The sequence below is a fragment of the Mustela erminea genome, chromosome 3, assembly GCF_009829155.1.
Source record: "Mustela erminea isolate mMusErm1 chromosome 3, mMusErm1.Pri, whole genome shotgun sequence".
NCBI classification, from domain to species: Eukaryota; Metazoa; Chordata; class Mammalia; order Carnivora; family Mustelidae; genus Mustela; species Mustela erminea.
The window spans coordinates 90683538-90711107 of NC_045616.1; the positions used below are offsets into that span (position 1 = coordinate 90683538).

The 27570-nt window shown below is 53.8% G+C and overlaps 1 protein-coding gene across 1 annotated transcript in view; it reads right to left on the reverse strand.

Moving 5' to 3' along the window:
* Positions 1-1328: 1328 nt before the first annotated feature.
* The window catches only part of TGFBI (transforming growth factor beta induced), a 32477-nt gene continuing 6235 nt past the window's right edge, over positions 1329-27570 (reverse strand). Inside the window, exons 3-17 of the mRNA XM_032336647.1 lie at positions 19251-19315; positions 17274-17434; positions 16809-16973; positions 16418-16564; positions 14206-14347; positions 11490-11702; positions 10539-10676; positions 9847-9992; positions 9023-9159; positions 8118-8248; positions 5571-5695; positions 4180-4282; positions 3531-3610; positions 2461-2485; positions 1329-1972 (exon numbers count right to left, since the gene is read on the reverse strand). Of these exons, the coding sequence (XP_032192538.1) occupies positions 1932-1972; positions 2461-2485; positions 3531-3610; positions 4180-4282; positions 5571-5695; positions 8118-8248; positions 9023-9159; positions 9847-9992; positions 10539-10676; positions 11490-11702; positions 14206-14347; positions 16418-16564; positions 16809-16973; positions 17274-17434; positions 19251-19315 (1819 nt within the window). The 3' untranslated portion in view covers positions 1329-1931. The remainder of the gene's footprint in view (positions 1973-2460; positions 2486-3530; positions 3611-4179; positions 4283-5570; positions 5696-8117; positions 8249-9022; positions 9160-9846; positions 9993-10538; positions 10677-11489; positions 11703-14205; positions 14348-16417; positions 16565-16808; positions 16974-17273; positions 17435-19250; positions 19316-27570) is intronic.

A 27570-nucleotide genomic window follows, 5' to 3' on the forward strand; every position in this document is an offset into this window, starting at 1 on the left:
GCCGTCACTGGCAGCCCAGCCAGCACGGCCCCTGGGGCTGGGTGAGCAGGGCAGAGCCGTGGAGCAGGACGGGGAGCTGCAGAAGGCTAACTGTCACCTCTCAGGACACCCCTCCCCGAGCCCTTCACCTCCAGGAGAGCTCCTACACCTGCTCTCATCCCCCCTCACTTCCAAGAGCTCCCAGCATCTCTTCCTCCATCCCTACTTCCGCAGATTCTTCCTCATCTGTCACGGAAGCGCAGGCCACAGTACCATTATCCAATGCGCAGCTCCCTTCCCCATGAGCACGGACGCTTCACGAGACTGAGGCCTCACACAGATATTTGTGGAGGGACCGAGGAGGGCTGTGGAGTGGTGGATGAGTGGCTGTAGGTATGACAGGTAGTGTCTGTCTGCCCCAGACTCAGCGGGACGGGCTCCATCTGGGCTGCCACCGCTGTCCCCAACCATGGTGCTGAGTTCTGTGTCGGTCTCCAGGTCCTGGAGGTAAAATGACCTGTCCCCAGGTAAGGGGGCTCTCTTTGGCAGACATCAAAAAAGGGCTCTCAGCTGCACGGATCCTGAGCAACCCCAGATAGCGGGATAGAAATCAGGATACCTAATGCTATGCTAGGCATCTTGTGGGAATCATCTTGTTTCTTCTGCAGGATGGACCTCAGATGGAGATGCTCTGGTCAGCCCCCTGGGACCATTCTGGGAACAGGCCCTGACAGTTTAAGGCCACACAGGCAGGGTGGTGATGCTCTGGCTGCACTAGGCTGTCAGTGCTGAGGATATTTCAAAATGGAGAAGACCAAAGGAGCCAGGGAAAGGATTTGTGTGAGGGTTGGCACAGGGGGTATGGGCCTGGAAAACCTCGACAGACTCCCATGCCAAATGGTGGTCCCCGGGAGGCAGAATGCTTGGGTGCCGGTCCCGGCTCAGCTATCTGCTGTGCTCCCAGGGCCTGTCCCTTTCCTGAGCCTCGGCCTCCTCATCTGTATAATGGGACCATGCAGGAACCTCTCCACAGGGTAGTGCCGAGCATTCAAAAGTCCAACACCAAGGCAGGGGTCACAAGGCTGGATGGGGGATGGGGACTTCCGGCCAACAAGAAGAGGCAAGGGAACACAGAGGACTCGAACCCCCAGGACCCATAGAGGCTGAAAGGAAAATGAGTTCGACAAAGACAGAGCATGTCCCACAGACCATCCCCTCGGGGCTCCTTGTCACGCTCGCTACTCCTGGGTGCAATCTCCACGGAAAGGACCAGCACAGCCCCAAGAAGCAGACAGCCCCCCGACCTGGTGAATACCCAGGCCGGCCCGCGCTTCCCGTCCACACAGGAATACGTTTCTTTAGTTTTATTATTACAAACACACGATGGCTCTGCCACACCTGGGAAATCCTGGGCTCTGCATGCCATCTCTCTCTCTCTCCCCTCCTTTTCCTACCTGGACAGGGCCACCAAGAAGCGTCCAAGCTGCGTGCAGGCACAAGACATGTCTGACAGAGCGATTCAACTCATAGCTTATAACGATGCCATTTCTCCAGTTGTGAAAGAGCTTTACAAAAACTGTGCCAGGACTCCCCCCCCCCCCACCCCCATGATGCTGGATTCTGTGAGTGCCACAAAACTTCAGCCCCCTTTTTCAGAGCACTTGGCACAGGCGGGAAAGTCCACATTCAGGACAGGTCCTTTTCAGAAGCAACTATCGGGCAGGGACATCCAGGTCTCCACAAGCAGTGGGTTAACAAGCCATGTTTGGGGGGGGGGGGGAAAGACATCTCTTTCCCTCCTCCCTCCACCCACCCAGGGCTCAGATCTCATTCTGGTGCAGCCCAGGTACACTGAAGTGTGATATTTGGTTTCAGAAACATTCAGTCTCTTTGGTAAACTCAGAGAAAGTGGCGGTGAGCTGCCGATGTGCGTTCTTCCCACGTCCTCCGCGCTAATGTTTCATCCTCTCTAATAACCGCTGATACACGGGGGCTGGAAGAGAGAAGTTTCCTAAGTGGAAAGGATGCGTATCTGTCTAGGACAAAGCCACGCGCAGGGCCAGCAGGGCCTCCGCCTGCTACCCTCCCCTGCCCCCCTGCTTTTTGGTTTGGGAGACGTCCTGTCTTACTCCACAATGGAACAAAGATCGTGATGTCTCGGTCCATGATGTAATGGGAACTGGGACTTCTGCCATCTACCAGCTTTGACCTAAACCACCATGTGCCCCTGCTAATGGCACATGCAATATTCCCAGGTTCCCAAAGCCAAAAACTCACAGCAACCTTCAAAGGCTGGTGCTCTTAGTATCTCCACCTCACAGAGATGGGAACTGTGTGTTCTGCGTCTGACCCCAAAGACCATGCTTGTTTTATTGCACCATGACATTCTCATCTATATACAGCGGATGGCAGGTTTGTGCCTGCTCAGGGGGGAAGGCCCGAGCACCTGTACAGAGGACTTTAAACCCAGGCCAGACTTACCTAGTTTCACAGAGGTCCGGGTGGCCTGAAAGAAAACACCAAGTGTCAGGTTTCTAATGAAAGTTGTACCTGCCCCTGCTCGTGGCCCCATGGCTACCCTTACTCAGAAAAAATGCTGGGGGTGAGGAAGAGGAAGGCGAGTGTGTAGCTACTGGGTCCTAGAGGGCCCTCAGGTGGTCTTGGCAGCCCCAAACACAGTGTAAGCCCCAACCAAGTAGAGTCTGGGATAGATATTTCTGGGAGACCCCAAAGCCAGGCTTCCACCGAGAGTGCAGCCTAGAGTTTGGGGAGCTGGGGCAGCATAGTGGGTGGCCCTCGAGAGTAGGAGCTCAAGGCCAAGTACCCTTCTCAAGGGTCATGAAGAAAACCTCTGTCCAAAAGTAAAGGACACATTCCAGCTCCAGGACTCTGGGTAACAACACCTCCAGCAGCTTCTCTCGAAAGGCAAACTTTCTATAAGGTGCTCAGGTTCCTGAAGGGCTCCACCTCATGCAAAGCAGCAAAGGAGACTGAGTGGGGCTTCTAGGCCCCGGGCAAGCTGGGGAGCAGAAAGAGAAGCACCGGAAAAATCGGAAGCAGAGCTGAGGCAAGGAAGGGAGGTTCCCCCAACACCTGCCCTGTATCCAGATCCCACACCACTGGCTCAGAGAGCCCCAGCTTTCCCCAAGACAGGCCATGCCATGAAAAACAGAAGGGGATTTAGAGGTCCAGGCTCAGGCCAGGCAAGGCCCGGTAAGGTGAATTCGGGATGGGTGGCCTTCCTTGGACAGATGAATTCCAGAGCTTTATCTGTCCTCACCAGCAGTGGCTTACCCATGGAATGAGGGTCAGAGACCTCAGTTTAAAGGCCCCAGCATTTGCTCACAAAGGAAATAGGGGCTGCCTGGGCTCTTTCCTCAGAACTCCACTCAGGCCAGTGCTAAGGATGCCTGTATGGAAGAGGGGAGAAGTTTCACAGAGTCCTGGGAAAGCACAAGGAAGGAAGACAGGAACCCGGAGAGCCCCCTGAATGGGCCCAAGCAGAGGACCCACGGCTGCTCAGACCACAGGCAAACCTAGAGGCATCTCACCCTGGAATATGCTGATGCCTGTTTGAAGATTTCAAGTGCAGAGTCTGCAAGTTCATCCCCTCGCTCCTGAGGTTTGATGGCTGGAGACAAAAGAAGATGCAAGACTGGTGAGAGCAAAGCTCTTAGCACAGCACTGACAGCAAGCAGGACTGAGGGGCACTGTTGGGCTTGCTGGTTCACGTTCTCCCATGGATTTTTTCCTTCATAACTTTCTCTAGTTCACAGTGGAATGTGGCCCATGGGGAAAGAACGCAAAGAAAGGTGAGTGTACAGTGCAGACGGAGGCTGGACCCAAGTTCAATCTTGCTGGAGGTAAAGAGAATTCCCATCAGGCACGATGGCATAAGACATGTGGGCTGGGAGTCACGTTCACCACATCCATGGGTGACAAATAAGTGCGCTGTGTCTAAGAGGGGCTAAGACAGGCAATTCAGCAAAAAGAAACGTGTCTTCTAGTTTCTAGTGCAGCACAGTGGAAACCCACACTCCCTAATTCACTTTTCAATCAGCTCCAGCGATACCATCCATGGAGGCCCTGGGTGGCATGTCCCGTGCTCTTATCTTTCGTTTTCCTGTCAAGCACCAGCTGCCATGCGTGCAGAAGGGTCAGCTGCAGGCTGAGGGGGGATGGGCTAGATTAGGACCTTACCTGGAGGCTGCAGGACGCTGGAGATGGCGTAGACCACGCCGTTGGTGGCCATGATGTCAGCTTCCGCAACTGGCTCCTTATTGACATTCACGATGTTGTTTTTCTGGGAGAAAAAGAGACGACACAGACCGCATGGATCTTGCTCACTCAGTGTGAATTTCCTGAGTGCTCCCAGAGGCCAGATCATGTGTTAGACGTGAGGGATACGCTGGGGAATGGAACGGCCTCTGCCAGCCACACGCCTTTAGCTCGGTGGCCACGTTCTAACATCGGCATGTGGCTCAAGTGCAGAGTCATCTACAGAAGAGCGCCCCACGCTGTCACGCTGTCCTCTCAGCACTGTGGGCTGAAGAGGGGGAGATGTTACCACCCCACTTAGCAGAAAAAGGAACCAAGACCCAGGATGGGCCTGGGGTCTCCTTTAAGCTAAGTAGGTGAGATGGCGGGGAACAGAAGCCAAGCCTCCAGCCCCAGTGTAGGGCTCCTTCCACTTGTCCTCAGTGGCCCACCTTTCTTACAGGAAATGCACCCAGGTGTCTACCTCAGTCCTTCCTGAACAACTCATGGTCAGACCCAAAGGGGAAGGGGGAACGGAAGGCAGTGATGGGACCCCAACCCCCCAAAGTAGGAGTCAACAAGTCCTCATGTTCTGTCTCCCTCCTTGCATCCTCAGGCTCCAGAGGGAAAGTGGTAAGCAAAGGGATGGCTGAAGGTCAGGAGAGAGGGGCCCGGCACCGAGGCTGGGCTAGCCATATTCTGGAAGATGGGTGGCTCCACAGGGAAGTCCAGTGACCTTGGCTGGTACAGCCAGGCAGGCTACAGGCAGCTTCACTGAGCTTGGCTGCCCATCTGTTCTCTCTCTCCAGTGAGGATGTCCCCTCAGGCAGCTTCAAAGTGGAACACGTGTCATCAAGGTGCAGAGCCAGGGGCAGCTCGCGACCGCGCATCTGAAGAAAAAGCCGCTAGGGACAGTCTGGGTCATGGTGGGGCTTGGTGAGCCCCAGATTTGAAGGGATGGGGTGAGAAGGGGGCTGGGGATTGATCCCTCAAGATGCATGAGTAATTGCCCATTATCTTCTTAAGGGAAGGAAGACCTACCGGCCTCTCCCCTATGCCAGTCAGACGCTTGATTCCCCAGCAAATCTAGACGTTTCTATTTGTGTCTAAGCACCATCTCGCCTGATTTCCCCGAAAACCCTTTTCTCTTTTCTGTTTTTGGGCAGAATGTCCTCAGAGATCCAAGGTGCACCTTCGAGACTCTATGTGTGTATGTGTGTGTGTGTGTATGTATTTGTGTGTGTGTGTTTATGTGTGACCCTGGCCCAGGGGTTGGGAGGTGCCCTGGGGTCCCAGCGTGCACAGCTGGCCGCCTAGTTCTCAGGCACACTCACCGAGCTGACTTCTAGCTTGTCCCCCTGGAGAGACTTCAGCCGTACCAGGGCCCCGATGCCCCCGCTGACCAGGATCTCGTCGCCAATGTGGTATTTCAGGATGTTGGCCAGCTCCTTGGCATTGCCTGCAGGTTTGTGGGAAAGAAGGGAGAGCAGAGTTCCTTGTAAGCCTGGTAACCAGCTCCGCCATCTAGAAGGACCGGGAGGGGAGGCAAGCGGTGATGGCTGAGACGTAGAACTCTGCGACCAGGTGAGGAGCACACGGTGGCTGTGCTCGGCCCATTGATGGGCTGCCTGCCGGAGGCTCTGGGGACAGAGGCACACATCTGTGGCCGTGAATCTGCCTCTGTAGTGGGGAGGGCGGGAACGGCTGGGTTAAGCAAGAGCTCTCTGTGCTGCCGAGAAGGAGTTAATCCATACTCCTCTGTGAGTATGACTCATTTTTCCATGAGCTAAATATTTGCTTGGAAAGTCAGGAACCTTTCCAGCACCGGCATCTGGGACATTTCATCATCAGCGTGGCTCCCGACGGTTATAACACAGTAGTGAAATATTTACACATTCTGCCCTCAAATGCATATTCTGGGGCAGCCGTTTCCTGCAGGGAGAACTTAAAAGACTCAACAGCTGCCGTCTGGGGGGGCCGTGGAGCCGATGAGGTCAGGGCTAAGGGGGGCATTCCCTCCGCAGCATCCCTCCCTTCACGTCTCGGCATTCCTTCCAGCCCACATCAGCTTCTCCACCAACTGGGGAGACCATCCGATTGCTCATAAAGGTGCACAGGCATTTTCCAAATTAAGTGTGGGAGGCAATTCTTCGAGTTGCCAGCTGTCCTCTCATTTCCATCACGGCTGCCCTGATACTCACATTCCCAGCCAAGTGGCTAGATGTCCCCCAGGGCTTCTGGATGCCTATTTCTAGCATCTTGAAACTAAGAGCGGAGGAAGTTTTGAATGCATTTTGGAGAGTTCACTTAGGTACAGACAAATCCACATTAGTGCCGCGGAATGGAGCCACCAGGTACCATGTGGTTTCCAAACACCTCACAACTTGGCAGATGGGAATTCCCATTCTATAGAAATCCCGCCTGGAAGCAATGAACCATACCAGCCCCCAGGGCAGGGGGCCTCCTTCTTCCAAGACATCTAATACCTGGATTGACCTCTTGCGCCTGGCTGGCCCTCTATCCCCCAGGAGCACTGGGGGTCTTTTCCTGCCTGCAGGCCTGGCAGAGGGCACATGTGGGAAGTTTTGTCCAAGCCTCCTCCTGCACAACTGAAAATGAGAGGGAAGCGAGCAGGCTCACGGCCATCTGGGGAACATTCCACTCCTGCTGGGCCAGGAGAGGCTGGAAAGTTTACGTTCAGAATGAACTTCTCTCCTTTTCTCAGGAACATACGTCAGCATCAAAGACACAGGCATTCGTTTGCAATCAAGACTATTAAACAGGACACAAGTTCGGCCAGCAGCTGCCTGCAGCCTGAACTTTCTGAATGGAAAGTTCCTTCCTGCCCTGGGGCTGGAAGGAAGGTGTAGATGAGGCATGCCCAGAGGGTGGCCCAGGACCTTCCTCCTCCTCTTCTTCTCTAGCTTCCCTCCTCCTCCTCAGGCTCACCTTTGTGGGAGGGCCCAAGTGTGCCCACAGGCGAGCACCAGAGCTCCACACGACACCTGCACCCTGAACCCCGTCACTGCAGCCATCACCGGGGGAGGACGTGTGCCCAGCACTGCCGGCAACACCTCATTGACTCCACACTCCACACAGCAAGGCTCCCTCATTTTTCTAATGGGAAAACGGAAGCTCTGAGAGGTTGAAGGACTTGCTAGACATAACTCACCTGGTGAATGCCAGAGCCAGGAATTAAAACTGCTTTTAGGTGCTCCAGGAATCTAAGCCCTTAAGCACTGGGGTTATCTCTCAAACACCCTCAGCTAAATTTCTCAGGGCCAGGAAGAGCTTCTCTGGTAAAGCGTTGGCCCTGAGGGACATTTCACACAGGTAAATGGCTTCATTATGGCTGTCCTCACAGGTTCTCACGGGGAAGACATGTCTCAGTGACGGGGCTCGTTGTTACCCACTCAGTGTCTCTCTACTCTTCTCTGCCTTGCATGGTACCCAGGGAGACTGACCGCTGTGACGCACGCCATCCAGGGTCCCTTGCCACCTTCTCATGGCTGACAGGAGGCCCACGCAATGGGCCTGTGGGAGGAGAGGGAGGCTGAAGGACTCCTGGCCCCCTTGTCTTGGCTCTGCCCGCAGCTGCATGTGGGCTCTGGTTGCTGTCCTGTGCCCCTCCCCTGAGCTCCGGTTCCCCCTGTTCCCTCCTCCCCCTGGCCTTCCCCAGCCCCGGGCCTGTGGTGGGAAACACTTTTCCCTGGGTGGCCTCATCCTTTGCTGGTCCGTTACTCCTGCCCACACTTCTGCAGTCTCTCCATTAAGTTCCTTTCAGTCAAACCCTTGGTAATGAGCCCCCTGTTTCCTGCTGGTCCCCTGACGATTCCAGTCATGTTAGAAACTATGCAAAATATACTTCGCTTGGTCTTTACCCAAGAGTTTGTTCAGCTCTTCTGGTGGCATGGCTTGGAAGGCCTCATTTGTAGGAGCAAAGACTGTGTAGACCCCTTCCCTGTTGAGCACCTCCGTCAGCCCAGCAGACTGGATGGCGGCCACTAGCATGCTAGGGAGACACACAGAGAAAATGTCACCTGCCTGTGATAGGGAGGGGATACCCACTTTCCCAAATATCTCCCCACTGCTGGGAGGCAGACCCCAGAACTAGAATTTACAACCCCCTTGCTGGTTTTCACCCCTTGCTCATCATGCACAAGGAGGGAAGACTCCATTCTGCATATTTTCTCCATAAATGTTCAGCTCCATCAAACAGTCAGAGGTCAGAGGCTGGGGGTGGGGGGCACAGGAAGGAAGAGGCCAAGCCACCAGGTCCTGGGGATGTGATTCAGGGGAGTGCAGGGGGTGGGGGCCTCCTGGCTCCGGTGTCACAGCACCCAGGGGTAAGCAAGCAGGTCAGAAATGGAGAAAGGGGGCAAGAGAACGAAGTGACACAGGGAGCTTGAGAAGGAGCAGCAAGGAGTCTTCAGTGGCCCCAAGGAAATATTGTGCCGACTGAGACTCATCCCACACTCAAAACGGGGTGCTCTCAGCTTACTTGGGACCTCAATATGAGAGTGTGGTATCTTTCTTGCCCTTCATATGAAAATGCAGCCCCCTCTCTGTTCCCAATGATGTGGGGATTGCAGTCCCAGAAATAACCCTTCTTCTCAACATAAGCTTCCAGCGTGAGCCTCGCCCTTCCCAGATCCCCAGGCTGGAAGGTCACCAGGACACCGCCAGTGTTCATGGAACCCCTCGAGGCAGTAGGGAGCTTGACAGATAGCTGAGACCCAGTGTCCTGACCCTTGGCAGAAGTCTTCCATGGCATGAGGCGGGTTACCTGAAGCGATTGTCCCCCTTCAGGATGTCCATGACAGTCCCCATCGGGGGGGTGAGCATTCGGTCCATGGTGAAGAGCGTCCCATATCTCCCCCTCTTGTCGTGGGCAGCAATGCAGCTGTTCTCGATACACAGGCTCTGTATACCAAAGAGGGGCAGACATAGGTCATCCACCCTAATGAGGCCTCCTGATGTGCTCCAGGCACACGCTGGTGTCTTCAACCGCACAGAGCAGTGAATGTGTGCTAGAGCAGGTCATTACGGGGAGGATAAAATGTCGTGTTTTCTCCAGGAAAGGAAAAATAAAAATAGTGTTCCTTAAGGAGAAAGGGCCACTGGGCCCCACTGGAGTTACAGAGAGGCCCCACGATGAGACTGTCCCAGTACACGTGAGGTCCATCGGCAATGATGAGATCGATAGATCAACTCTACTGAATTGTTGACTTTAACAGATGACAACCGTCTTTAGTCACTGGTACTGGCAGGTCCCAAGGAATACACCTGTGTTGTACTGTGCTTTCTGGCTGAGAGTCCACAGTAACCGTTGAGTTTGGAGATAGAAAACAGACAGGAGAAGGGAAAAGAGAAACTTTGGGACCAGGGAGAGCTGTGTTTCAGTTCAGAAGGCTTCTCTTCGCATAAGCTAAGGATTCAAAATCTCCATCCCTCTGCCCCTGTTGATCACACTGAGCTCGATGTGGACCACTGCCTACCTAGTCAGCTATATGCTACATACCCACATATATAAAATTTTTTTCTTTAATACAGCTTCCATTTCTTAGAGCTGAGGCAAAGAAAGAGCATGATTCAGGAGCCAGAACTTACATTGCGATAAACAAAAACTCTCAGTTTTTTGCCACCCAGAGTGTCCAGGGTCTGTCCATGATACAGATACTTGGAAGCTAGCTGGTCTTTAACCATGTGATTCAGAAGCAAATTCCTTGTATGTGCATCAATGTTAGGGGTTCCATCTGCAAGAGAAGGTGGGTTCAGTCCAGAGGCATGCTCCAGAAAGGAAGAGAATGAGAGACAAATGCAGTGGGAAGCCCAACCCTCCTTGCACTTGAAAATGGGAGATTGAGAAATCCAGGGAGGCTGCCAATATTCCTTAACATCTGGCATCTTCTGAAAATCAACCAAACACAAGAGGGTCTAGATAATCGAGGGTGTCTGGAGTTTTGCCCGTGGAGGGAGGGGGAGGCACGGACACCCCTTGGCCCCGTCCTCCGCCTTCCCCTCGGCCAAGGCTCAGCTGTATCCTCGCTCTGACCTTCTGCCGATCACATGAGCGGTTGATTCTGCGAATAAAAAGGCGCTCTCTGGCCAGCTGCAAACTCTTGGATTGGATTGATTTGAAGACCAGACCCCCAAATGCATTCTCTGCTTTGCCAGATGTTACAGCAGAGCCCCTGAGGTTTCGGGTGAGCCGGTGGAAGCACTAACGCTGGCGGGGTGCTGTCCCTCTAGGAGGGTGCTGTGGAGGTGACCCGCTCCTGGGACTGCCCTCACCACGTTACCTTTGAATACAGAATTCATGGGGGCCAGGAGGGTCAACTGCTCCTTTCCGGAGAGATGAGTGCCAAGGCCAGCCTGTCTGAAAAGGTCAACGGCTGTGGAAACATCAGACTCCGCAGCCAACTCAAACAGCGTCTTGGCTGCAAGGAAAGAGAACGCAGGTTCAAAAGTTACAAGTGCTGTTTTCATTGATCCTCCGTCCACCCCACAGCATGACGCACGCCAGCAGGAATGTCATCTCGTGAGTCAACAGCCCTCTCAGCCCCGCAGCAGCACAGCGGGCTCGTGTCATCAGGCCCCTGGTCCCCTAGGTCTCCCTGGGCAGGACAGGGGGGTGAGGAGCGGGAGGCAGAGGCCAGTCTCTGTCCTTGCCTTCAGCCAGGGTGCCGTCTAAGGCCTGCGGCAAGGCAGCGTGGTCTGTGTGGTGGCTTCTGAGGGTCCCATGATGCCAGTGACCACACCCACAGAAAGCTCACTTCTGGTTTGGTTTTCTTCTGTGAAATTGCTTCACTTCTGGGCAACCGACCTCCCTGGAATTCCAGAATGGGGCTAGCCTGCTGCACAAAGCCCAAGCCAAAGTCCACTCTGTCATTTCTCCCAGGCTCAGCGAGATGGCGGGTGCTCAGAGGCCAGCAAATGGCCCTTGCGCCCAACCAGAGCAGGCTGATCTCCTGAACGGCTTCTGGGATTGAGTCAATCCCTCCCCGGCTCCCTTCAACAGCTCTCTGATGCCTCCAAAGTGACTCCTGGACTCCTAGGCTTGCGGCTCAAGATTCTTCACAGTCTTGCCATGACCTGCCAGCTGCACAGGCCCTCTCCCCTGAGGGGCTGTGAGCTGGGTGCCTGCAAGGAAATGACCCCCACGATCTCTGAATTCCCCCAAGGACCCCCACTGCAGATGGCAGAGGGGCCAGCAGGCCTGGCAGGATCATGGCCTTGGAGGCCTGGCTCACCTGAGTCCGGGATGAGCAGCTCATCAATGTAGTGGATCACACCATTGGTGGCCAGCGTGTCTTTATTGGAGATGATGGCCTTCCCATTGATGGTGAGCATGTCCCCGCTGCAGCCCACCTCCAGGGTGGTGCCCTCCAGGGTCTCCATGGACATCCCTGCAACGATGGCTTCTGCACACATGGCCGACTTCAGGATGTGGTTGTTCAGCAGGTCTGGGGACCAAAACAGACACAGATTAAGGGCCGTGCTGGCTCTAGGCTGATCTCAGAGGCCAGCTCACAGCCCCCATGACTGTGAGGATTCTGTTCTCTCTGACACAGACCTGGAGATGAGGCTGAGGACTGCGCTACCCACGGCCTCCTCTCCTCCTGCTGCTGTCCCGAGTCAGCAGGCAGACTGCCTGAGTCTGAATCCCAGCTTGGCCACTTACCTGCTGTGGGGCCCTGGGCAAGTCACTGAGCCCCTGGGAGCCTCAGCTTCCTCCTCAGGTCGAGATAAGCCTAGCATTCATCTCCTGGGGATGGTGTAAGGAGGACCTGAAGCCCGGAATGTACCGCACCCAGCCCAGTGCCCGACAACACAGTCAACACCCAACAAACATTCGCGACTCCCTTATTAGCACCTGAACTTGAGACTGAATTCTATTAGTGTCTGACCCTCAAAATGAGTTTACCCTCAGACTTTTTATCTACTGACCTTCAGAAAAACCTGAAATTTGATAGGGAAAGACGGAAACTGTAGCAAATGAGAGTTCTAGATTATCTGCGCATTTTACCTGTTTTTGTTCATTTTACCCAAGGGCCCACTAGCTGCCAGGATCTGTCTTCAGGCTCAGGGATGGTGCTCCGTCAGACACGGTCTTTGGCACTCCCCTCACTCTACCCATAAGTCATAAGTAGAGTTTATTTCCTTGTCCGAGTGGCTCTCAGGGACAGGGCAGAGGCTGGGGGTCCTGAGGAAGCTGCAAGGAGCAGCCGGGGGACGTGACCCCCACCAGGCGGGGCAGATTCCCGGACGGCCACTCCCCCAGGTCACCAGGGCCCTTTCCCTTACAGTCTCACCGCAGAGGCAAGTTTCAATCTGTGCTGAGCGTGGGAACCCAAACCGCACCGTCACGGACAGGAGGAAGCTCAGAAGGCCTACAGAGGCACGAGGCACGGGGCTCCCACAGGAGCGTCAGGGGCCTTGAAAGCCATTCGGCTGGCGGGAAGGGAAAGGACAGGCAGGCTGCCATGGAAACGAGGTCTCGGGGATTTAGCTTCTAAGGGAAGGAAGGTAAAGGCTGGGTGGGGTAAGGGTGACCTGCTAGGGCCATGGGGAGGGAGAGCAGGGCCAAGGCTGGAAGCCAGTCTTCAAACAAGGCACGCCAGCCCAAGGCTGCTTCTTGCCTCTCTGCCAAGCCACCAGAAACAGCCGAGCCTGTGAGGCTGGACTCCTGTCCCTCTGCCTTTGAGCCAGCCAGTGACACCCCTATACGGAGGGCCTGGTCTCACAGCAAACGGGTTACTGAGCAGGAAAAGGCCCGTGTGCAAAAGGAATAAATTACGGCTGCCTTTTCTTACAGCAAGAGTTCTGATATCTTCAAAGATGAAAACGTGTTCTGTACAAAAGCAGTTTAAGGGAGAACACAGCTCCAAATAGAAAGTTCAGTATGCGGAGATGCGCCCACGTCCCAGCTCCTTTGGGAAGCCTCGGGACCCCTCTGGCAGCACGTGCCCCACCCCCGCCCTCATGCCCACCACCACGGGGGCGTCTGTGTCATAGCGCTCACCGCTTCAGATCCCACGACCTGTTTTTAATGCCAACCAGGCTTAAACTTCCTTGCAGACAAGCCTGTACCACGTTTCCTTTGGGGACCTGGGTTCATGCCACAGGCCAGGCACGGAGGCACTGTGACATCTGGACACAACGGATCCCCATCTGTGCTTTCAGAAAAGTGCCCTTGCCAGCCCTGCGTGGCTGCAGGGAGAACATTTTGCACTTATCGGGCCTCTGAAATATAGTAGGTATTTTAAATCGCACAGTTTGAAGGTGAGTTGAATAGACTCCAAGGAAACGAAGTCATCCCTAGATTGTATTTGGGAGTAATAAGTGTGTTTGGGGACACAGAGGACCAGGGGGCTGCTCCTCTCTGCAGGAGATGCAGGGGTCAGTGGCCGAGCCTGGCCTTTACTCCCCTCCCCTCTCACATGTGCTGGGTCCTTCCTTCTCCTCCAGCAATAATCAACGTGCCCCTAACCAAGCAGCTCACTGAGGAGGCATGGAAGGACCCAGCTCTGAAGTCAAGTCAACTCTAACTGGTTATTGATTTCATTTTGGATTATCCACGAGGTCCCTGGCCAGACAGGAAGAGTTCAAGGGTCAACATGATGGCCCCATTCTAAGGATGCCAGGACCGGCCATCTCCTCCCCACACTTCCAAGCTGCTGCCCGCCTGGCAGACTTGCTCTGGTTTTGAGCATCTTTAGCTCTTTCTGAGTCTGGCCAGGGCCTGCTTTGGACCTCCAGCCCTGCCTTGTTCCTCAGCACAACTGCTGCCAGACAAATGCTGCTGGGTTCTCTCCTTGTCCCTCTGACCAGGGCTCTGCTCTGGCCTCTGCAGAGACAGGGCCCGATGGGAGCAATGGGACAGGATGGTGCACGGACTGTACATCTTGTGCAAGAGCAGGCCTCGGGCTCAGTCTGGCCGTTCCAACGGCACTCAGGGGTGCTCACCTCTCAGGGCTTCTGGGTCACCCAGGATCCTGTTCAAGGTTTCAGCAGGGATCTTCTCGAAGGCCTCATTGGTGGGGGCCAGGAGCGTGAACTGGCCATCCCCTTCCAGCACGGTGTTGAGCCCAGATGCGGCCACAGCAGCCTGCGGGGCAGGGAGAGGAAGGAGAGTTGCCTGAAGGCTCTGGGAGGCTCTAGACAAGAGGCAGGCGCCGCCTCACCAGGCCTCCTGTGAAGCGCTTCAGACTCCTAGAAGAAATGACAAGACGCCAAAGCTCACCTCTCTTGGTGTCCTCCGGGGACCTCGTCAGGACTGAGCTCCCACCACTCTGGACATTTCTCAATGACTTCCTCTGCCTGCAGCCTTCCCACCCCAGGCTTTGGCCTGGCCATTCCCTCTGCCCTTCCTCCTTTCTTGGCTTCTCTGACGCCTATCCCTTCACTGGGACTTGATTATAGTTATCGCTTTTCTAGGTAGCCAACTTGGCGTTGCCCCCATCACCATCCCCCCCCCCCCCACCGCTGCCCTCAGACCAAAAAGAGAGTCTGAGTCTGTTGTACGAATTTTCAGCTTGTGTCCTCCTTGCGTAATACTTAAATAGCTCTGGGCAGTGCTCCTTCTGTGAGCTCCAGGAGTGGAAGGATAACATCACCCGTTTCCACAGAGGAGTCCTAGGATCTTCTAAAAGCAGAAGGGGCCTCCCGCTGCCCCAGGGTTGGGGATACACCCCTTGGCCCCGTCTGCAGCCCTGCAGGCTCTGGCCCCTGCCGCTCTGCTGCTTCCACGCCACATACTCTCGTTGTGTACATTTCTTCGTTCTGGCCCTGCCCGCCTCCTTCTTACTATGCTTGCCCCGGAGCCTTTGCCCTCCTTGCCTTCTGCTCTGCCCGCTGTGCTCCGACCCTGCCTTTCACGTAACTGGCCATTCTCATCCTCCAGTCCTCAGATCTGAATTCACCTCTTCCAGAGACACCCTCCCTGACCACCCAGTGCCAACGGGGTCCCTCGGCTCACCACTCCCTGACTCCCCAATGCCTAGCCCTGTCCATGGCTACCTCGTGTGCATCTGGTCTGTCTCTCAGGAAGAACGAAAGTGCCACGGAGGACAGAAATTTGTCTGTCTCATTCACCTGTATACCCCTGGCAGGTAGAACACCGCCAGGCCAGGAGCGGGTACTGAAGTATGTGTTAGCGGAAGGAAAGATGGGTGTAGGGAGGCCCCAAGGGGAGGGAGAAGAGAGGGAACATTTGTCAAACCTACAGTAAGAGGATGTTACTCAGTGGCGGGTTATACATGGTTAATCAAGAGGTGCCACCAACTTTGTGGGGACATATCATTTCCTCGAAGACCCCTGACCTTGAAGTGACCCAGAAGGAAAGCAGGGGAGAGCTGAGAGAGCAGGGTTCCCTGCAGAGCCACTTCCTGAGGCCACATCCCTGCTGGGCCAGCCCCAGGGTGTTTGTCTCTGTGTGTTGGAGATCTCCAGGGGAGGAGCCTCCGCAACCCCCCCTTGGTATCCTTTGTGGTCAGGAAGTTCTCCTTGAATCAGGGCAAAAACCCTGACGGGGCAGCCTGTGTTCACTTCCTCTGAGCAGCCACTGCCAAGAGCAATGCCAGCTTGCCTCTCCAGTCTGAAGGCAAACTCATGCTGGGCAGGGCTGAAGGAATGGTGTTCTGTGGCTGCAGAGTGGGTAGAAGCCAGGCCAGAGGTCAAACCCAGACTCTCTTGACCTCTCTGCTGGTCTGGGAACCAAGGAAACCTGAGGGTGGCTGGGACAGGGGTCCCCTGGAGACACACGGTCCAGAAGGTCACGAAGCCTGGCATTATTCTAGTCCTGCATATGGAAAGTGCCCCTGGGGAGTGGGGGAGGGCCCTCTTACTGCTGGAGCCCAGAAGTGCAGGCCCAGGTAGCAGAGGGCTCAAAGGGACCTGCGGTGCTACAGACTTCGGGACTTTTTGGGGGAGTCACAAAAGGACAGCCTTACAGAGAAGAGGATGGGCAGAGGGAGTTTCCCAGCAGTGGATTAAGATGCTCCCTCGTGGTCAAACTCAGTAATGAGTGGACCCTTTGCGTTCATGGGCTCTTAGAAGAACAGACTGTATGTCTCCTAAATGCCCATGAAGAGACACCCTCTGCTTCTCCTGCGGAAGAAGGCCCTTTTGAGAGGTCCTGTGTCCCCAGGCTGGGTCCTCTCCCACGGCAGTCCCTCACCCGAAGGGTCTCAAATGTGTCTTCGATCTCGATGATCTGCTGGATGTTGTTGGTGACGGTGGAGATGACCTTGTCGATAAGGTGCACTACACCGTTGGTGGCGTGGTGGTCGGCTTTCAGCAGCCGAGCACAGTTCACGGTCACGATCTGTGCAGAGAAGAAATGAGGATGACCAGTTCACCTACTGAGGGGTGGGCCCGAAGCCTCAGCAGGGGAAAACAGGGTAGCATGTGGGTTCCACAGCCATGGAACCGGAGGGCCCAGGAAGAAGCAGGTGCAGGAGGTGGGGATGACCTCCAGCCTACCTCACCCCAGAGCCAGCCCCACGTGCAGACTGGGCCTGGGCTCAGGGTGGATACAGGGCAATGCTGGGTCCCTGGGGACTCCCTACCCCGTTGGGATAATGGTGGATCTGGATGCCTGAATTCTGGTACATGGAGGTGAGGGCCATGCCGTGTTTCAGCTCATCTGTCAGGACCCGTCTGTTGACCATGTGGTAGCGAAGGGCATTGAGCAGCTCGATGTTGACGTTGCTCACCAGGGAGTCCAGTACTTCCTGGAAGGAAGGCCAGAGCGGCAGTTAGGGGGCGGTTGACCACAGGAGCAAGAGGTGGCTTCCTGCTACCCTGGGAAAGTTACTGTGGAAACCAAGGACCCCTCCTCAGTGAACACAACGTCTAGACAGTTGGATAGGTGGGCACAGGAAGCCATCTAGTGAGGTATAGTTTAACTCAAGTTCCCTGACTTCATCTGAGGCCTCAAGGAAGAAGCTTCGTGCAACAGTGGGAAACCGCTATACAGTGTCTCGCTTCCGGCCCACCAGCCACCCCTCTGGGAAGTAAGGTGGTCATCTCACAGCTGGCAAGGAAGCCCAGGCCTCGTTGCTGGGGGCGAAGATGGTGAAACTGCCGGGCCCTTCCATCTCGGGCCTCAGCTTCTCTGTGCGGTCCGTGTACAGCTGAGTCGTGGTGGATCCAACGACGCCCAGGGTCTCATAAAGGTTCGAGAGAGGTAGGGCTGCAGGGGCAGAGCACAGAGGTGGGACGGACCTGTGGAGCCTGCCCCAACCAGACCACACCTTCCCTGGTGTGCAGAGCGCATGAGACCTCTGCAGGACAGGTGTGTGGGAAAGCCCAAGGATGGCCACCACGGGCCAGCTGAAAGCCTGTCACTTTATGAGTGACAACCTGCTTTTTTTTTTTTTTAAAGATTTTATTTATTTATTTGACAGGGAAACATAAGCAGGAGGAGCAGCAGAGGGAGAAACAGGCTCCTCGCCAAGCAGGGAACCTGAAGTGGGGCTTGATCCCAGGACCCCGAGTCCATGACCTGAGCCAAAGGCAGACTCCCAACCAACTGAGCCACCCAGGCGCCCTTGTCACATACTCCTTAAAGCAACTCTTTAAAGGGGTCAAATGCCTCCCTGCTGAGACTCTACTAATTGGTCATTTTTCATTATTTTAGCCACAGGAAAATGAAGCTTCTGTTCATAGACATATAAGATTATTTATTTATTTATTTGGCAGACAGAGATCACAATTAGGCAGAGAGGCAGGCAGAGAGAGACAGGGGGAAGTACGATTCCTGCTGAGCAGAGAGCCCGATGCAGGGCTCAATCCCAGGACCCTGGGATCATGACCTGAGCCAAAAGCAGAGGCTTTAACCCACTGAGCCAGGAGCCCCTGTTCACAGACATATAAAAATTTGAAAGAGAGCACAAGTCAGGGGTGGGGCAGAGGGACAGAGGATCCCAGTCAGACTCCCCACTGAGCTCAGAGCCCCATGCTTGCTCTCAAGGACCCAGAGATTATGACCTGAACTGAAATCAAGAGTCAGTTGCTTAACCAACTGAGCCACCCAGGCGTCCCGTTCATAGATGTTTACATAATACCAGCAGGAATATACACCCAAAATAGATATTCTAGTTACAAACTGGGCTTTTTGATTTATCTAGTTGAAACTGGTTTCCTAATGGCCTCTACTGGAATGAAAGAACATTACAAATCTTCCAGGTTCTTTGTCTATTTCCATGCAATAAAATGTTATTTCCTAAAAACCCAGAAGTGGCCCGAAGCATAGAAGGCTTTCCCCTCCCACAGGCCATTCTCCTCTCCCCACCACATAATTCCCACCTGCCCTTCCACCCCCTTATGACCTTGGCACCAACCAAACTGTCCTTTCAAGTCTGTCCCACATTCTCAAGGAATAATTACCAAATTTCAAAGTTTAAACTCCTCCTCCACATAGTCCCTGTGGGTGCGGGGTGGGGGGGGTATGCTTAAAGGAAATCCTCTGATAAAATTCTTAGGTGCCTCCGTCTTTGGCTCCTCTGGCCAGGCGTGGTTCTCTGTGCTGGTTCTGGGAAAGCCTGCCTGGTTGGCCACCCTCCTCCCAATGGACTCCAAAGGCTCAAGTTCCAACAGAGGGAGGAGGGGGTGGCTCGGTGCCCCAGCCCCGCTCTCCAGCTGAGCGGATCAGAAATGCTGGGTGTGGTTAGAATCCCTCCCAGCCCAAGACAACAAGGCCAGAGCCCAGGCCCAGCTGCCTCTGCTCCGAGGCGAGCACGGGCAGGTTGAAATTGGAGTCTGCCACCAGCTACATAAGAAGGTCAGCTTGCACAGAAAGGAGCAGTGCAGGAAGCTCCCTGCTCCCAGCTTCCATCCTCTGGCTCTCGTGTGGCGCCCCGAGCCAGAGAACATGCAGGGAGGGTGTCCCTACAGCCCTGTCACCTGTACCCCCCTGTGGATGGACTCTGCTGCCTGCTATGTGGGGGCTCCTTCCTCCCTGCCTCCTCCCCCTCCCAGCACCAATGCCGCAGGCCTGGCTTACTCACCTGCGGGACAGCCCTTCTCTCCTGGCACCTTCTCGTATCCAGGACAGCACTCATAGCTGATGACTCTGCAGTGAGACAGACAACACACGTGAGGGCGACACAGGGCTTCCCTCCTCTTCGCTGTCCTGGGGAAGCGGTGCCTCCACAGACAGAGGAAGGGAAAGGATGGTAAAACACCCTGCTCTCAGAGGAGACCATTCAATCAGCTGTATTGGTGCATCATGGTGTTTAGGAGCAAGGAGCTTGTCACTCGTCCTCAGCTTTGCAGAATGTTCCCAAGGTTGCCATCCGTACAGCAATCCCGCTGGGACTGCGGCAGCACGTTCCATAGGGGGATTAGAAAACACCCCCACCAGGAATTTGTCCCCAGCGTCACTCACGGTGAACCCCATGGTTGGCGTTCTTGAGAGGCAGTGGGGAGCAAGGGGGGTGCTTCCCTGGGCCTGCTCTGGCTGACGCTGCCACTAACCAGCTGGGGCCTCTGCTGCCAGCCCTGTCTCCTCCCTGGGTCTCCGTGCCCCCTCTGTAAAACCCATGTGTGTATCCCGCAACGGTCATTGGACTAAATCTCCCGTGCTCATCTAGACTTCTGATTTAATAACCAAGAAGGACAGCATAGAGATCATCATCAAGCTTTTCTGTCTTCACAATCAAACCTTAAAACTTTTAAAATTAAGACAAAGCTCCTTTGGGGTGTTTTTTTTTTTTCTTTCATTCTTTAAATTGAAAACAGAATCTTAGTAACAACAATGCTATGGTTTCAAATTGAAAATGTACGAAGGATGACATTGCAGAGTGTGCCCCATTAAACCTCGCAGCCCTCAACCATCTCATCGTCCTCCCAGGAAGGACCCGCGACTACCCGTTTTGCTTAATTCTTTGGTATCTGGATGAAAATGAGACTGGCACTCTACAGTGTTAAACTTTGAAATCATTCGGCAGAAAAACTTAAAACTTTCTCTTCGCCCAACTCAGGCCAGTCCATTATGGAACATCTGCCATCCTCTGGAGGTCTGAAACACACAGCTTCAGTGAACCCACTATTCTGGAAGCCCAAAAGCCCGAGTTTCAAATCGTATGGCAAGGAAGTAAGTGATCAAAAGGCTTACAGCTAAGAAAGACTTGCTTCTTATCGACTCCCCAGGTTCTGAGTAAGGCTAGCCCCACACGGGCAGGGTGGACCTTGGAACCAGGGCCAAGTGGCCACGTCCTGTCCCTTCCCTTCCTGTACAGGGATTCACCCTTTTTGGGACAGGAGACAACTCGGGCTTGAACTGCAGCAGGTTTGCCCACAGAACTGCCTACCACAGGGCTCTCCCAGGATGTTTAATGACCTTGCCGGAAGACAGGCAGGCAGAGGGGGAAGAAACAGGGCTTTGGGGCCAGGCAGGGTGCTCTCAACACACCCAGGACATTCTGCTCTTATTAAATGACTTGGAATCATCTCAGGGGAGCCCTGGTGAGTCATGAGAAGACACAGCCGACTTCATTTATTATCCAGGGGGAGTTTCAGACACTGACTGGCTAGGAGTCTCAGGCTGCTGGGGAGCTATTGGAAGCATTTTGCCAGAAATGGGTCCTCCAGGAAATCGCTGCGGAGTGACAAGTCATGCGCCTCCCTCTTTGCCCTGCTCCTTGCTTCCCTCCGCCTACCTCATCCTCCTGTTCTCCAGCTTTCCCCCATCCTGGTCCTTTCTAACCTTTCATCTCCATACCCATAAGGGCTCTACTTATAAGGGCTAAACAGACTCAGGACTTCCCTTGACTGACCCACAATTTTATTTTTGGAGACTAAAGTCATCTTCTGCCATGAAAGTCAGATTTGACCGACAGGCAACCTTCAAAGGCAACATAGTGTCATGGAAACAATGAGAATTAGGGAACCTGACTTGTGACCCATTGGTAACTAGTAGAGTGACCTCAAAGGTACACTTTTCTCTCAGGGTCTCTGTTGCCTTATCTGTGAAATGGGGTGAGGTTAAACTAGATGGTCTCCAAGGTTCATTCCAAACTCACACTCATGATTCTAGTCACTAGGATTGTTTCTAGGGGGCAGAGAAACTGTTTTTCAAAGGACAGTTTCTGCTGGCTTCTCCCAGCTAATCCTAGGGAGAGCTCCAAGCCTCAGGCCCATAGATCCAGCGGACACCCATGCGTGAGATCCCAGGGCTTCTCTGATAAATACCAGGGCTCTGGGCCTGGAGCTGCAGAGGTGGAATTAAGGTCAAGTCTGCCAAAGCTTAGCATCTTTCTAAAAGTGTCTGCCTGACACTTCATGGAATTGGAGAAGCACAGTTGGAGGATGGGTCTTCTCCTCAAAGCCCTCCTCATCTCAGGGGTCCCCCGTGCATAGGGGTGCTGCATACTCTATGCCTTGGAACTCCCAGCTGGGCTTGCCAACATTTCTTCTTCCAGGGTGTCAGCTTTTGAGTTCCATCTCAAATCAAAACAAAACGAAACAACCTGAAGAGAGCTCCACAGCTCAGGCGGCCTCACCAGAATTTCACTGAGGACAGAGAAAGCCAACTCACCGAGTGTGAACTTCATAGTTCCTGCGGCTGCATGTGTCTGTGCGTGGGGTGGGGGTAACTGGTCGTGGGGTGGTGGGGAGAAGAGGGGTTGAAGGGCTCGAAGGAGGAAGAGATCTAAGCAGACAAGTCTCAGTGTGAAGAAAGATACTTAGGTTGGAAAACTGCAAGGGCTCTCAGGGGCAGAAGGGTTTCTTAAGATCACACCTGGGTAGGGGCAGACTTAGGACCCCCCCCCCCAATTTCATCAGGTCTCATCCCTTTTCCATTGCTCTTGGCAGCATACAGGGGGCAAGCAGAGTAACCTGACACTGAGAGGACACAGGTGCTCTCTTTGGTGTGCAGGACAGAGCCCTCCACCTCGTCAGCCCCCTTTCCATGCGGGCTTTGCACCCGTGTCCCACAGCGGCTGGATGTGGATGGCACAGGGCAGCCCACAGAGGTTGGTCCACCAGCAGAGGGCTTTTCCCTGGTTAATGAAGTGTGGCTCTGCCAGGAAGCTTTCTCCTCGTCCCCCACCCCACTTGCCTCTCTCTCTCTTCTGCCCTCCTCCTGCCACAGTCTGGCATCCTTGGCACTCCCCAGGTACGAGGACATCAGCCATGCCTCTCACCCCCAGCCTGGTAGCCTTCTGGGCTGAGATGCTTCCTTGGCCAGCGGTTTCCCTACTGTCCCCACAAAACCAGGCCTGCTCAGAACCTGTCTGCATGGCAGAGAGGCAGAGGCAACTGCAAATTACAGACTGAGAAGACAAGCCCATGGAGATGATCTTCACCAAACCTTTCTGGACGAGCGGTGCCTGCTCACAGCCCAGTGTGCTATTCCCCTTGAGCTTTGGCTGAGGAAAACATGGGTGCTGTGAAGAGATGGAGCTGGGGGCCATCACAGCCTTCTTTAGGATGAAGGCAGGAAGGAGGGAAAACACAGGAGCCTCCATCTCTGTCTCCCCAGTTCCTTGGCTTCCCCGTGCAGAGAGGACCGATCTATTCCTCTCTGAATCGCATCCCATCAGGGAAAGCTGCTCTGATGAGAGGCTCTGGGCTTCTCCTTGACCTAACACAGTCAGTAAGTAAAAAACCTCAGAAAAAGACTATCTCTAGGACAATGAGATATGACTATTCTTTTTCTGGTTTCCCCCATCAGAAGAACCATTTGAGAAAGAAGGTGAGGGAAGGTGACTAATCTAGAAGGGCCTTTAAAGGAGGAAGGAGAGACAGTGTCAATCCAGGGTCTAAAGATAGAGGTGGCTGGGAGGCTCTCTGCCAATGGCCTCCAGAGCGTTACTCACGATCAGATACAGACAGAAGCATTGCTAGTTCTTTCCTCAAAATGATTTTCCAAGAAGTTAATATAATAAATTAAAACAATCACTCTCTCCAACCACACTTCACAGTTCCGGCCGGTTGTCATGGCTGTAAATGTCTAGGGAGACCCAGACTCTGGAAGTAGGTGGAGCAAGGAATGCAGTCTGAGCGCCAGTTTCCCCAGACAGAAGGTAAACCACTCAGCGGGTCATGATTTCCAAGCAGAGTCGCAGAGCAAACACAGCTCCATATCGTCTAGACACAAAGCCATCCCCCATGGACTGCTGACCTCGCCTGGTTCCTTTTCTGCTCTCCTGGCCTTGGAAACTAAGCTGAGCTTTTTTGAGCCTCCAGCAGAAAGTCCAAATCTTGACCTCTCCGATGAGAAAGGGCTCAATTGGGTACCTGGGTGGTTCAGTCGGTTAAATGGCTGCCTTCTGCTTGGGTCATGATCCCAGAGTCCCAGGGTCGAGCGCCACATCAGGCTCCCTGTTCAGCCAGGAGTCTGCTTCTCCCTCTGACTACCCCCTCTTGTGCTCTATCTCTCTCACTCTCTCTTTCAAATAAATGAAGAAAATCTTTTAAAAAGGTGGGGGAGGGTGCTTGCTTTGACCTCATGGCCAGCACCAAAGGCCCCATCATTAACCAGGGTCCAGCTTGGTTCATGAGAAGACAGAGACTTTAAAAAATGTACTCACATGTTTGGTGACAATCTGTGTGTATGGAGTGGGTGCACACATTGTGGGGGCGCCTGGACACTGACTGTGTCTTCTGAGTTCCCATGCCCTTTTATCTGATCAGGAGTCCCCTTGTAGCAGGGAGCACAACGATCACCAGACTGGGGGTGAGCAACCAGAAGGTGGCTGGTGAGTCTGAGCTAAAGGGCCTCTGTTGCCCCTCACAAGACCTTGTCTCTGGGACCTTCAGGCAGAGATTTTAGGGCTGTAGAGAGCGAGGTGGGACAGGTCACTCAGGCCCTACAGGGCTGCTCGCTTGTGGATCTCCCCATGAGACTAACAATAGCTGCTACTGTTTACTTTCCCTGGAGACATCAGGCCTGCCCCACTTCCCAGCAGATGACTTTGAGCACACTCCTTAGCCTTTCAGAGCCTCAGTCTCCCCATCTGTAAAATGGGCTAATAAGAATACCGCTCTCATAGGGTGACTATGGGAATTTAATGGGTTCACATATGAAAAGTACTTCACAGATGCTTGATATTTACTAAGGGCTCGGTTCTTGAGCTTTAAAAAAAAAAAAAACACTGCAGGTATAAACTTAAAAACTGTAGTTAGATTAATAACTTCATTGAAATCAACATCCTGCATGAGACCACTGTTTATGACGGTGTGATAAACAAATTCCCCATAAAATGCAACCTACAGAATGCAACAGACAGGGCCTACATTGGTTTCCCATTGTTCTGGTAACAAATAATCCCAGATTTAGTGGCTTAAAACAACACAAATTTATCATCTTACAATTCCAGATTACAAATCACAAAGCGGCCTTAATGAGGCTGAAATGAAAGGCTGTATTCCTTATTTCATTTCATTCATGAAAGGCTCTAGGGGAGAATGTATTCCTTGTCTTTTCCAGCTTCTGGAGGCTGCGTGTACTTCCCTGCCTGCAGTCGCATTACTCTAACTTCATCTCCTTCTCTGACTCTGACCTACCCGCCTCCCTCCTACAGGACCCTTACGACCACATACCAGATAACCCAGGATAATCTTCCCCTCCCAAGATCTTTAACCTAATCATATCAGCAAAGGCTCATTTTCCTAGTTCCAGGTTCAGGGATGAGATGTGGACATCTCAGGGAGTTGTCATTCTGCCTACCCCAGGGCAGGACCCCAGATGCTGCATGGATGCGTGGAAACAACAGAACGAATGTCAGCTAAGCTGCCACCTTGGAGTTTACAGAGTGGGACAGAACCTTCAGGCAATCCTGCGCCTGAACACCACTAAGGTGGTGTTAGGTGGGTGTCAAATCTGTTATTCTGAAGCACATTATCCATAGGGTCCCAGATGGCTGCACAAGGAATAGGAAAGCAGGAAGGAAGTGCTGCTCCCGGTGTGGGGAGAGCCTGGCATCCCCGGCTGGCTCCTCACCATGCTCGTGGGAACAAGGCTGTGGGGGACAAGACAGGGAGGAAAAGGAGGGCTCTTCTTCTGCTTCAGAACAGATGTCCCTGGGTGCCCTGCCAGCATGAGACCCTCTGGTAAGGGCTTGGCTGGCTGAGGGACAGGCTCAGCCATACCCCAGTGACCTCTGCCAGAAGTTGAATCTCTACGCTTTAATGTGGAGCTGGAGAAGTATGAATATCGGAGCCCTTGGGCAGAGCAAGGCCGGCTCCTAGAGGAAGGGGTGTGTCCTCCTGCCAGCTCATCTTGGCTTCGCAGAATGGCTACTGAGCTCATGAATGTGTTGCTGCTCATGAAACCACTTCAAGACTTCTGGAAAGGACAGCTACCGCCCCTACCTGCTCACTCCCCAGCTGGCTGTGCCTCTGCCACGTGTCTGATGTCTGAGCCCCAGCGATGACTATTACCTCCCTGTGATGTCAACTCCAACACGACTTGGCGGTGAAGCAGGCCTCCCTCTCGTGGGGCTCACACAAAGGAGGCCTGTCGGGAGGCAGCAAGGCTTCTTGACCACAGTTTCCTGCACCTCGGCTCAAGCTGCTGCACAGAAAGTTTTTATGGTTACCGATCAGACTGGGGCCTGGAATCACAGAATGGGACGCTGGCTCCGGCCAGGCCCTCTTTGCTTGATTAACTATCGTATCACCCTGGAGCTCTTTGGGATCTGGAAGAAAAGCCGATGTGAATTTCCAACTAATAAAATTCACTCGAGTCGCTAAATAGGGGCCCGCTGGTAACCGCTTCCTGTAATAAAATCCATATGGCAGGCTTGACAAGGAGCACCAAAGACTCAGGTTCTTCTCTCTTTGGAAATGCAGAAAAGCCACTGTCAGAGGACAAGCTAGGGTCCTGTGGCCAGCCCCCTCCCTTCCTCCATGGAGTTGGGAATCCAGGGCCTCACCGAAGCAGAGACATAGCTCCAGGCACCTGGATTCTCTGTGGGACTGGACACTGCCAAGTCTTCCCCCCACGGCCCTGGGCTTGGTGCCACTTGTCTTCTTTCAAATTTAAATTCTTCTTCCAGACCTGGGCCCTTAGGCAACCTGTGTTGCCTCCCGCCCTGGGACACTTTGCTTTCTTGTACCCCAGTACACACCTCTGCTCCAGCTTCTTCCCTAGAGTCTTGCTGAGAAAATTCTCACTGCCCAGTGGACCCCATGCAGAGACGATCCTATTTGCTCCAACCACAACTATGCTCCCCATTTCCCAGTCTGGTCTTCACTCCTTCACCCCAATAAATGCACCTTGGGACCCATTTTCACGAGGGTGATGTCAACTCCAGCCCTCCCCTCACTCCCTTCCTGACCACCTGTGGCACTGAATCTCTGGGGGACAGATGGCAGCTTGCTCACGGGCCTCAGGCCCCGTCCATGAGTGAAGGGCAAGGCTGTTCCATCTCAGCTCCCCGACAATGAGGATGAGTTCCCCTTCCCCCCCGAGTCCTCTGGCCCCCTTCCAAGTGAGCTCTACCTTCCCGATACTGCGTGTGATGTTCCAGGAAGGGACCCTCTTGTCCTGGATCATGAAGTTTTCTATCAACTCATGCTTTCCTAGCCTCATTTCCTCTTTTGGAAGTCGCCCAAAGCAATGGCCACCTGGACGAGTTGAAGGTGCCACACCAAGCCCTGGTGGCTTTGTCAGACCAGCTCAGAGGCCCTGACGAGGCTCTGGAGGCTACCTGACCCCACTCAACCGCTCTTTCCCACCCACTGCCCAATCCCCTCTTCACTTTCTCTCCCAGGCTCCCCCTGCGCTTACTGGTGAGACAGCAGCACTCTCTCAAAGCCAAGCCTGCCCAGAGGGAAGAATGGGTCAATACCGCTGAGCGGCCTGTGCCCCCTCCTGGCATCCAGGTGGAGAAGGATGTAGGTGCCAAGAGCCAAGAAGCCAAAACGGCTCGTCACCAACAGCGGTGTCAGCCAGACAAGTGCCGAGAAACATTAACAAGTTACTGTTAACAGGGCAGGCAAATGCTTCCACACAAGGCCACCCAAAATACCACAGCCCGTGCCACCCCAGGGCCAGCTTGATGTCAGAAGCAGGTCTCATTTCTAGGGAAATCAGGACCAACAAAAATGGGCAATTCTTGAAACCCAGGACTCTGAGATGGAGAAGAGCTGTTTGCTTGGTACATGTCTTTGGTCACTTTCTGAGAAGCAATTACATGTGGCCTCGCTCTATGTTTAGTTAAGTAATTAATTAACTGAGTAGATGATATACACACAGGGGGAAAAATTAAGCAGCACTAAAGTCTTTTTATGTGTGTTTAGCTGGGGGCACCAAGACGAATGTATGGTGTAGAATTCGCATAATCTCTTTTTGTCCACAGCAGCAAGAATTACTGC